Raw genomic sequence first — 12188 nt, 5'->3', positions numbered from 1 at the left:
CGGATGATGACAACTTCCGGATCTGAACGTCCCAGTTTTGGTTATAGTTCTTTTTTTTTCTTTTACTTTATTTGATCAAACAGGCAATCTGACTGTGTTCATTAACAATGACTCTGTAACAAGTAAACCTAACTGAGGAAAAATAAATAAAAGAAGTAACATGAAAAAAGGATGACATGAATAAATAAATTAAACCTCACTCACACATATTTGTAAAAAAAGGGCTTGGAATAAATTACATTTTTTTAATATGTCCAGTAGTAAACTTGTTATAAATACATTTTAAAGCATTAAAATAACTGTCTTGCAAATGTTATTAAATAAAATGAAATTAGGCCGTATTTTTTTTCCATATGAAGGTATGAATAAAACATTTTGAGATTAACAGCAGATTGTTTAAGGCTTAGTCCATGTGTGAGTCCTTCAGGTCGATCCCAAAGATGATGTTGTCCAAAGTGAGGTTGATTTGTAGCTGGACAGAGCCAGTCCAATAGATGTTTCCAGAAAGTCTTGGAGTGTGAACAATGAAAGAAAAGATAGTTTCTGTTCCTGAGTCACAGAAAGTACAATAGTCACATTCCGCATTGAATCTCTTTCTAGCAGTTCACTGGATGGATATTATCTTGTTTAAAATTTCATGATGAATTTCTTTTGTTTTTGAGGTTACTGGGACTTTTAAATAATTGGTTCTCCATTTTTTAATTTATGCTTCAGAAAATTTTTGGAGAATCAAATCAAATCAAACTTTATTTATAAAATAGCGCTTCTCATGCATTTTGTGCAGCTCGAAGCGCTTTACCATTAAGAACGGAAAACACACAATATTACAGTAAAAACCCAACCCACCCTTCACCCTTCCCACTCCCCTCCGTTAAAACACATGACCCATGGCCCCCACGTACAAAGAATAATGACTATGTAGCTTAAATAAATAAATAAGCAAACAAACAAACAAACAAGTATAGCTTGGCTCTGCTGTGAGGAAACAGTATTTGGGAATCCTTTCATACCAGGAGCCAGCCCGGCCATGGGAGCATCGCCACGGCGCCCACCCAGACTGGGACAACACTGGGGTTCACTTCACAGCCGTGAAGCTGCAAAGTTAGACCCCAGCTGCCCCAGCAAGGGCAAGAACTGCAGCAACAACCACCGACCCTGGAGGAAAAGATCCCCACAAGAAACACTGGGGCTAAAATCATGATAAGACACTAACATTAAAGACATAAGATGTATATAAAAACAGAAAATTGAGAATAGAATTTTTGTTTGATTGCACGGGATAGAGATGACTGTTTAAACGTTTACGTAGTATCTTGTTTGGTTTTTCTTTTTCTGTAAAGTCTTGATCCATGACACAGAGATATAAGATATCAAGATTAGTATTTTCAATAAGTTGTTTTATTGTTGAGGGAATTGCCTTGGTTATTTTGTTACATTCAGCTTTTTTGCATTTTACATTATACGTAGAAAAGAAGCTTTCAAATGATAATAAATTACCTTGATTGTCCATAAGGTGGAACAAAGATCAAATCTCTTGATCCATACAGTGCTGCAAACAAAGAGACTTCCCATTGTAAAGCACATATCCATTGTTCCAAAGTAGAGTTTTATGAGGAGTGAAGTTCTGGTTGTACACGAGTACATCAGCTGAACTTGAATGTAAAAGAATGACAGTTTTACAGGGAGTTTTTCTACTTGGTAATCACATTTAAGGACAAATTCAATAGTTCTATCAATTACCGAAAACTACAACGGAATTTCAGGGCCAGTTTACAAACAATGTTGATTTTTTTTAAATTACGCCGTTTTAAAGTCCTAGATTTACAAGACAATATCTTATTTTTTGTGGCCCTAAAACTCTGTCATAGTATTGCATGCATTCCAGTGCAGATGTCCATTACAGAACTCAAAGCTAACTTATGAGGGATAGAAGTTAGAAAAGCAAGGAGATGAAGTGTTTTTCGTGATGCTGAGAGGAGGGACTCTGGGTGTATACTGATGGGAAGGAGCCTGGCATACAGGGTTTACCTGGGATGCATGTCGTACACTGTTGAGGAATGTGTTCCTAAACCCATAAGATGTTTTCCCTACCAGAGATTTGGACAGACTGCTGCTGTTTATAAAGGCAAGCAAATGTGTCCCAGGTGTGGAGAGAAATGTATTGATGACTTGGAACAAAAAACAGATATCATTTGTATTCAAGGGACGTGGTTCAGGCCTAATTTAGATTTTAAAATTTGTCAATATACAGGAAACCGGTGTGATAGAACAGAGGGAGTAGGAGGTGGTTGTGCCACTTTCACTAATAAAAATTTAAATTAGAGGTAATTAAAATAGGTACACAAGAGGAATTCATTGGCACATAAACTTATATTAGCCTGAGGAGACTCTATGTTGTTAATTACTATAATCCATGCAAAAAGATGGATCTTAATCATCTTAAATCAGTTACCCGTTTGGACAGTGGGCATGTCCACTCATGTGGGGATTTTAATGCACATCATGTTATGGGGAGGGAAGGCGACAGATGCTAATGATGAGGTACTAGAGGACTTGATGGATGTGTGTCTCAAGGATGGGAGAAGAACAAGAATAGATATGCGAACATGTCAGCACTAGATCACACTTTTGTCTCACATGTCTTGGCAGGATGTTGTGAGTGGGATGTACACAACAGCTCAATGAGGAGTGACCATTATCCTGTTTTCTCTAGGGTTGGAGGGGAAAGGGAAGGAATGAAAGGAAAGGCAGGTTTCATAAAGCAATTTGGGATGAATTTACAGATATATGTGAGGAGGACCACTAAAACATGGAGAAGCTGAGGAAATGGAATTGTGATAATTGCAGCAGCAGAACTGACAATTCCAAAGAGTAAAGCAACTATAACAAGGAGAAATATTCCATGGTGGACTGAAGGTTGTAAGACAGCAGTTAAAACCAGAAAAAAGGGTTTGGAACTCTTGAGACGGACTCACACCTATGAAAACCTATTGAACTAGAAGAGACTTTGTGTGCAAACGAGAAGAGTTATTAAAAAGGTGAAACGAGAGTACTGGAGGGATTTTTATGAAAGAATTGGTCAAACTACACCGATTAGTGCAGTTTGGGGAATGATTGGATAAATGAAGGGTATAAATAGGAAACTACAATACCCAGTCTTAAAGTTAGGTCATGACTTGGCGATATCTTATGGGATTAAAGCTGAAATATTGGCTAAAACCTTTGTGAGAAGTCAAAGTAATGAGAATTTATCTGGATATAGGAGAAAGGAGGGATAAGAAAGGAGGGATAAAACAAGGGAACGACACTACAATAATATTGATGGGAACACTTATATGACAGGAATGGATGCTCCGTTCACGTCCTTGGAACTGGATCTAGCACTACATAAATCAAGAATTACATCACCAGGTAGAGATGGCGTAAGTTATGTTATGCTAAAGAGTTTAGGTAGGCAAAGGAAGTTGAAGTTACTGGATATGCATAACAAAGTCTGGAGAGAAGGTAAAATACAGAGTAATTAGAAAGAAGCTGTGCTTATTCCTATATTACTACTGAAAAAAATATAAGCAGCCCAGAAAATTACAGAGCAATAGTACGACGGAGTATTAGGGCCACCAAAAAAAAAAAAATTAGAGCCACCAAAAAAAAAAAAAAAAGTAAAATTACGAGATTTTATCTCGTAAATTTAGGAGATAAAAACTCGTAAATTTACGACTTTTTATCTCATAAATTTACGACTTAAAATCTCATAAATTTACGAGAAAAAAGTCGTAGATTAAGGAAAAAACACAGAAGTTGTCCGTTTTTCGGAGCCTAGCTTGAAGATGAAGTATGTGGAGCCTTTTGTGAAGCTTCATTTCCGGATTATTATAGGTTTAAAACAAAGAGATTCTGAACCTTTTGGCGACTCAAAATCAGATTATTTTCCGTGTAGCAGTCTTTCCGGGGTTCAGTGTCAGTAAAGCGGAGTTTAATATGTAAAATAAGGAGCTCAGAGACACGTTTGGGTGTAGACAATCGCTGCAGCCTTTATTCTCCTTTTCATTCACATATCCTGAAGTTCATTTGTCTCATTACGTCATGAACCTGTCATCCCAACACCAATGCGGAAGTAAACAGTGTTACAAACGCCCCCTTCTGCAGATGAAATGTCCCGTTTCAGCATAAAACAATAAAGAGGAATGAAAATAGTGTTTTATATTAGCTTTGGAACGTTGAAAATGCCAAAAAAGTGCTCTTCCTTTTGTGTGACGGAAGCGTCACACAGACGTAGAGTCTTGTCTTTGGTGGAGGAAGAAAGGATTCAAGCGAACAGCTGCAGGGACACCGACGACGGCTTCATCGGGCTGCAGAGATCCTGCAAACCAACCATCAATAAATAAAACTTTAATGAATCGTAAATCAAACAAATGACCTTCCAGACATTTGGAACGTTATCAATAAACATTCAGCTCACCTGTTCAACAAAGTTTAGTCGGTCTGATCTGCTGCTGCACGGCGCTCACCTGCTGCTCTGCGTGCTAACTTCCACTGTAATCTCCTAAAATTACGACTTTTTTTCTCCTAAATTTACGAGTTTTTATCTCCTAAATTTACGAGTTTTTATCTCCTAAATTTACGAGATAAAATCTCGTAATTTTACTTTTTTTTTTTTTGGTGGCTCTATTTTTTTTTTTTTTTGGTGGCCCTAATACTCCGTCGTACAATAGCACTCACATCACATGGCAACAAAATAATGGAGAGAATGATAACTGAGAGACCGACTTATTACCTGGAAAGTAAAAAAACGATTGTCTTAATATCAGAATGGTTTTAGGAAAGGTCGAGGGACAATGAACCCTGCAGTCTGCCCATAAGCGGACATCAGAAAAGCCCAAGTAAATAAGGAAACTTTGGTTGCAGTGTTTTTTTTAACCTAGAAAAGGCGTATGACATGATTTGGAATTGGAAGGAGGGTTTATTGATCAAACTTGTTAGGTTAGGACTTACTGGACTTATTTATTTTTGGATAAAGGGATTTTTATTTGATAAGCATGTTCAAGTCAGAAGTCAGTCAGAAGTGTGTTTCTATATACTTTGTAGATGATGGAACCCTGGAAGGACGTGTGATTAGCCCTGTGCTGTTTTAAATTATAATTAATGATTTCTATAATTCCATTGGATATACATTTGGGAAGGCATTATTTGCAGATGATGGAGCCTTGTGGAAGAGGGGACAGTTAAAATATTGATTGGGGCTTCACGTTTTCAGTGGCTAAAACAAAATGCATGGTTTTTACTGGGAACCAGAAAACTGTTGTAAACTTAAAATTATGTGGAGAACTACAGGAGCAAGTGGGTCATTTTAGGTATCTTGGAGTTATATTTGATGGGAAAATGAAATGGTGAGAGAATATCGATGTTGTATGCTTATATTGTATTGTTATAAATGTTTTTTGTATTATATTCTAAAAATGTTCAATAAAAAAATAGTTTAATGGGGAGATGTTTTGCTTCGATGTGACGTATTTCCAATCCCGTTACCACCAAATATCGCGGTGTTTTTTCGTCGAATCATATGCGTCGAAAGACAAAGCTCAGCCAATCAGCTGTCGGAGAGTCAATCTGCGTTTCGCGGGCTGGCGCGCGGAGTGGACAACATGGACGCAGAAATGTCGCAGGCAGAAAATGGGCAGAAAGCAGGAGAAAGCGGACAAAAGTCGGACACCGGCGAGTCTTCGTCTAAGAGCTCAGGATATTCGTACGATCTGCCCTGGGTGGAGAAGTACCGGCCGCTGAAGCTGAACGAGATAGTTGGAAACGAGGAGACCGTCAGCCGACTGGAGGTGTTCGCCAGGGAGGGGAATGTCCCGAACATTATCATAGCGGGTCAGTGTGGGGGCTCAGCCCGGCTAGCTCAGTCGGTAGAGCATGAGACTCTTAATCTCAGGGTCGTGGGTTCGAGCCCCACGTTGGGCGTGGCATTTTATTTTATTTATTGTGAACTCTGGGGAGTAGTGAACTACGGGGAGTAGGACCCGGCTGGACAAGATTAGACACAGTGAACTCCATGGAAGCTGTATTGAGTCACAATTTCAAGTATTATTATGCAACTCTCAATGGAATATTCAATTTGTAATTTGATCACAACCTTTAAAAATGCTTTAGCTAATGAATTGAATTCATTATGCAATTTGACCATTTTGAAAATGCAGTTTACAATTTAATGTACAATATTAATCAATGACATTCCAAAAACATGGTTTGCTTTAAACTAATTTGAACGCAACTTTAAATCAATTGCATTGTAAGTTATGGTGTTTTTGTGTCATAATTCAAATGAATTTCCAGAGCAGCGCCCCCTGGTGTTCTGCATTTTCATGTGCATGTCAGACTCTCACCCGTTCACCAAAAGAGACTTCTCCTTTGGAAAAGCATTTCCATAGACGTTCCAAGTTCAGCGGGACTTGAAAAGTAAAGAAATGCAGCTTTTATTACAGGACAGTGACTAATGTGAGGATTGTGTTTACATGTATGTAACCGACAACACGTGCTGTCTTCATGCGCTTGGTTCAGTCATTTATCAGCACAAAGACAATGATTCTATTGAGCAGAAAAGAGAGCAGGAATGTTTACACAAGTGTAGTATTCTGATCCTATCCAGCAGGCACAGTTAACAACTTATAAATTACTAGCATTGTCAGACACGTAATGCATCACAAAATAAGCGATTGAGCTGTTTTTTTCTGTTGTTGTTCATTTATCTTTTCTTAAAAAAATCTTTTCAGGACCTCCAGGGACCGGAAAGACCACCAGCATCCTGTGTTTGGCCCGAGCACTGCTGGGGTCTGCCATGAAAGATGCCGTGCTGGAGCTTAATGCGTCAAATGACAGGTGTGTAGGTGTGTGTGTGTGTGTGTGTGTGTGGTTCCTGCCTGAATAGAGCTGAACGTCAGACTTTGTTTTCTGCAGAGGCATTGATGTGGTGAGGAACAAAATTAAGATGTTTGCTCAGCAGAAGGTCACGCTGCCCAAAGGTCGACACAAAATCATCATCCTGGATGAAGCTGACAGGTAACTAACAGTTCACTAGAGTTACTAAAGAATAAACACAAAAAAGAATTTCTTAATGTGGACAATCAATTTTCAGATGAACACAATAACTGACATTTCCAGACATTAACCCCCCCCCCCCCACACACACACACGAACATAATGACCATAGAATAGGTCTATTCAAGAGCATTTTAGTGTCCAGTCTTAGTTTAGTCTAAGAGAGTTCAATTCCCCTCCGGAAACTCCGAACGTTTTCCAAAAAAGATGAGGAGAGTCAAAAAATAAAAAAGACCCCTCCCTAAAGCGATGGCTGTGCTCTGGTCCACCAGTAAAGAAGAACGGTTAGATGTCACCCACGTTAAATCCCAGCTCTCTGGCTCAGCCTCTCGCAGGAAACCTTCCTGCGTGGAGATCACAAAGAGCGGCTTGTGGCCATCCCCACCCCCCACCCCCCATGATGCTTCCTCCATGGACGTGGCGGGTTTCTTCCTTTTGCAGTCAAAGCGCTCGGCGCCCGAACATGTCGGGGGGCTCAGTCCAAACAAATCCACCTGTGGTGCAGTCACTGGCGGCCTGTGGGCTGGAAGGTTAAAATCCTCGCCACTCACCCCTCATCTGCGTTTCTAACGGCTGTGCCGTCACCCCCCCCCCCCCCCCCTTATATGGTCTTTTAATGAAGTCCCCCAATTAGCTAGTTTTTCTCTTTTTTTTAAAAAAAAAAAACAATGAACAGATTATGCATTACACGGTACATTATTCCACGCAGGAACACATTTGTTATCCAAAAACCTAAAGTCATGACGGTACCTTGTCTTACTATGGAAGCGATTCTGTAGCATAAAGAAAAAGCAAAGTCGAAACCAGAAATGCTTTGTTGACTCAAAAATAAAATGAAAAAGTGTTCCACCAAAATGCTTTTTCATTTCCTTCCTCAACACAGCTTATTCTGTCACTTAATTAAAATGAAAATGGTATTTGACATTTCATTTTCAAGACGTTCTCTGGTAAATGTGTAGCATAATTCATTTAGAAATGTCTAATTTGACTTTTAAAATGGATTAACAGAAATGCTTTTTCCTTTTCAAAATGTAACTACATCAAATGACTCAAAATTAAAATGACAAAGCAATATTTCAAAATGCTTTTTCCATTTATACTTAAAACCGCTTATTCTGTGTCATAATTAAAACGAAGATGCAAAGAGGGGATTGCATTTGCATTTTCACACCCACCCTGGGAAACTTGTTTCAATATTCATTTAGGAAAAGCATTTCCAGAGGGGAGGCGGGGCGATGACGTCACTGCTTTCTCCGTGTGTCCGACCGCTGAAGTTGGGTTACGATTCACAGCTCCTGATTCACGAGGGCACTAAAGGAACATTCCACTGCATTTTTCGCATTAAGATCCAGGAATCCAGGTTTGAGCAGTCCGGTTCCAGCGGTTTGTGAACAGGACCCGGTTTTAGGTGATCTTAATGTGAAAAATGCAGCAGAATGTTCCTTTAGTGCCCTCGCCAATCAGAAGCTGTGAATCGCAAGCAAACTTCAGCGTTGTCTGACCGCACGGATTTACAAACATATGATCGAGCAGAGCAGGCCCTTATATATAATCATAACTGTAATAAAAGCACATTATGAAGATAGTCTCCTGCAGCTTCGCGCTGAGTGAGTGTTTTTGGTCCAACCAGCAACATTTAGCATGGAGAAATCTGCTGTCTGTTGATGGTGCTCCAGCTGTCATCAAACAGCAAATTCAGCGCGAAGCTCCAAATAAATTTGTAAATATGTGGGAATTACATCAGTCTTTATTTTGTTCTGGACATGCTGCTATGTAGTCCTGAGAAGCTGTGGAAACTCATCAGAAGTTCACAACCAACTCAGAGCCGGCTTCTCTGCCGCTAACACAGTCTGCTCCTGGTGTGTCGGACACACGGAGAAAGCAGTGACGTCATCGCCCCGCCTCCCCTCTGGAAATGCTTTTCCTAAATGATTATTGAGACAAGTTTCCCAGGGGAGATGTTAAAATGCAAATGCAATCCCCTCTTTGCATTTTCGTTTTAATTATGACACATAATCAGCAGTTTTAAGTATAAAATGAAAAAGCATTTTGAAATATCACTTTTTCCTTTTAATTTTGAGTCATATGATGCAGCTACATTTTGAAAGTTAAAAAGCATTTCTGGTTTTGACTTTTCTTTTTATTTATGCTACAGAATCACTTCCATATCTTACCAATGCCTTTTGTACAACATCCACGTTTACCTGTAGCAGGGATGTAGACTGGTAGAGGTCAGAGGTCATTCTGGAGGGATATTTGCAGTAGCAGAAACAAGAAGACAGAGATGGTCTTTTTCTGATGATCTGTCCAGCATGACGGATGGAGCTCAGCAGGCCTTGAGGAGGATCATGGAGATCTACTCCAAGACCACCCGCTTTGCGCTCGCCTGCAACGCCTCAGATAAGATCATCGAGCCCATCCAGTCTCGCTGCGCGGTGCTGCGCTACGCCAAGCTGACCGACGGGCAGATCCTGTCCCGGCTGCAGGAGGTGATCGAAAAAGAGCGCCTCTCGGTGTCGGACGACGGCCTGGAGGCCGTCATCTTCACCTCCCAGGGGGACATGAGGCAGGTGAGGGGCGGAGCCTGGAGAGTAGGCGTGGTTTCAAGAGGCTGTGTTCACCCTGCCTTGTTTATTTATTCGTTTTGACTCCCAGGCGCTGAACAACCTGCAGTCCACCCACTCCGGCTTCGGCTACATCAACAGCGAGAATGTCTTCAAAGTGTGCGACGAGCCTCACCCTCTGCTGGTGAAAAGCATGCTGGGACACTGTGTGGACGGGAACATTGACGAGGCGTACAAGGTGGTGGAGCATTTGTGGGGGCTGGGCTACTCCCCAGAGGACATCATAGGCAACATCTTCAGGGTCTGCAAGACCTACCAGATGGCAGAGTACCTGAAGCTGGAGTTCATCAAGGTGAGACGTTTGTTTCCTCGTTCAAGAAGAGAGAAGGTGACAGCATTCAGAGGAGGAGGGAACGTTTGAAACCACGACTTTACCACACGCCAAATGCTTTTTCAGCAGACGTGCTGTTTGTCTGAGTAGATTCTCACTCATCCAGTCGATTTCATCAAAGTAATGGTTTGTGGGGGATGGATGAGCAGGTTCAGGTTTTTCCAGGAAGGAGAGGATCAGGTGGAGTTTGAAGGGCAGCTTCACTGAGTCCCATGCAGACGGACAGTGAGGGGCTGAATCTTCACGTCTGTAAGAGCTGTGACCTTCCTATGAACCCAGGAAAGAAGCAAGCAGACGTTTGGTGGACAGAGAATGTCAGGCTCCAGGACTCCAGCTCTATGTGTGCAGAGGACTTTGGGTTGGATGGGCTAAAGCAGGGCTCGGCAAATAGAGCTGAAACACCTTTTGGAAAACCTGCTGTTTCCAGTGAATGGTAGAATATTCCTGCTTTTATAGTTCAGGAACAGATGTTTCTTTTTTGGATCCTCTGTCATTTAATGGGTTTAGATGAGAACTATTTCCTGAGAGGCCACAAAACTAACAAATATGTGGTAATTAACCAGCGGTTCTCCAATAGATTTTTTTCAACACAGAACTTTTTTTCTCATCTGGATCAGGATGTTTTTGGGGCAAAAGCTGCATGTTATTTTCTGGAATGTCTCACCACATTTGAGACTTTGTTGTTTGCTAATTCCTCATTACATATTTATTATACCGGCACATTCGTTGAAAGCAAACAAATCTGCCCAGGTGCCATTAACCCCTTGTGCTATCTTAGATGACCCCACCCTTACATTGACGTGTTCTCCCTACCATGACAAAGGTGGATAAAGGTGGAAAGATTTCATGTAATCCATGGACACCAGTGAAGATCACAAATCACTGAAGAAAAAAGGTTCAGAACACTGTCTAGTGGGTCTAGATGACCCATCTCCCAATGGTAAAGTGTCTAGGATAGCACAAGGGTTACACGTACTGTTTACTTCAGGAACTTCCATTTCCTCAAATTCTCCATCGTTGTCCGTCCTGGGTCAGAACATTGTTGCGGTTACACGCCGGCAGTGACGCAGGTCGACAGTCACATAGACTGGACAGCTGACACACAACAGCTGGTGGACAGACGACCCGCAGAGATTCTGCATGATGAGGCTTTGATTCACTTCTCATTCAACATGCACTGTCTTTTTAGAAGAACTTTCCATCCCATAACAGACTCTGGTCGGCGTTCACAGCCGCAGACACGCCCCCTCCCCACAGTGTTAAAGGCACCACGACAGTCTGAGAACTTGATAGTCATATTGCAAAAACCACGGAGAGCCGCAGCACAGGGAGGAAAGAGCCGCATGCAGTTTGCAGAGCCCTGGTCTAAAGCAATGACTTAACAGCAGTCCTGTTTATTTGCATGTTACTTAGTTTTTAATAAGGAAGTAAAAATAATTAATGAAAACCAAAGCTTTAGAGCATTTGGTTTAAAATGGTTTAAAGAGTTCATCATCTCACCATGTGGAAAAATAACTCTCAGACCATATTAGTCATTACACCACCTGTCATTTATTGGAGAGAGCGGCGGCTTCAAACCGTCCTGCAGGAAGCAGTGAGGGGTGGAAACGGCGTGCAGCTCCATCAGAGGGAGGTTCAGTTGTCATTTCTCCTTTTGTAGAACCACATTCAGTTCCTCAGAAGCTGCGTTTGTGAGCAAAGCTCCAGCTTCCTCTCAGCTCCGTGTTGGTCTGTGAGGAGCGTCCATGTTTGACCACCAGCTGGCTCCTCCGGCGTTTGGGCCGTTCAACTCTCCGCTCTTCTGTTTCAGGAGATTGGATACACCAATATGCGGGTGGCTGAAGGCGTCAACTCCTTGCTGCAAATGGCCGGTCTGCTGGGACGACTCTGCAGTAAGACGGCGCCCCCTGCTGCCAGCTGAGGGTCGGTGCTCGCTCCCCCAGACCCGTTTGCAGCTGAGCGGCCCTCCACTGATCGGTTCTGATCGCCTCTCTGACAGCAGCTCACACTGGCCGTTTGTGCCACAGCATCAAAAATAGAACTTTTTATATATTTTGCAATAAACGCTGCTGCCTCAGTTTTGACTTGCTGCTTTGTTCAAACGCCGCCGCCCCCCCGACCCTGAATGTCGCTGCAAG

General features: G+C 41.7%; 1 protein-coding gene and 1 non-coding gene across 2 annotated transcripts; both read left to right on the top strand.

Moving 5' to 3' along the window:
- Window positions 1–5600: 5600 nt before the first annotated feature.
- Window positions 5601–12127, top strand: rfc2 (replication factor C subunit 2). Its single transcript, XM_004086303.4, has 6 exons — window positions 5601–5871; window positions 6771–6876; window positions 6955–7056; window positions 9407–9665; window positions 9751–10011; window positions 11861–12127. Exons 1-6 carry the CDS (start codon window positions 5643–5645, stop codon window positions 11969–11971), a joined length of 1068 nt encoding a protein of 355 aa, XP_004086351.1. The 5' UTR covers window positions 5601–5642; the 3' UTR covers window positions 11972–12127.
- Window positions 5889–5961, top strand: trnak-cuu. The gene has a single exon. It is a non-coding gene; the product is annotated as a tRNA-Lys (tRNA).
- Window positions 12128–12188: the final 61 nt, after the last annotated feature.

The sequence above is a fragment of the Oryzias latipes genome, chromosome 7, assembly GCF_002234675.1.
Source record: "Oryzias latipes chromosome 7, ASM223467v1".
Classification (NCBI taxonomy): Eukaryota; Metazoa; Chordata; class Actinopteri; order Beloniformes; family Adrianichthyidae; genus Oryzias; species Oryzias latipes.
Note: the sequence above shows the minus strand (reverse complement) of the source record. Positions and strands in the feature narration are given on the sequence as shown.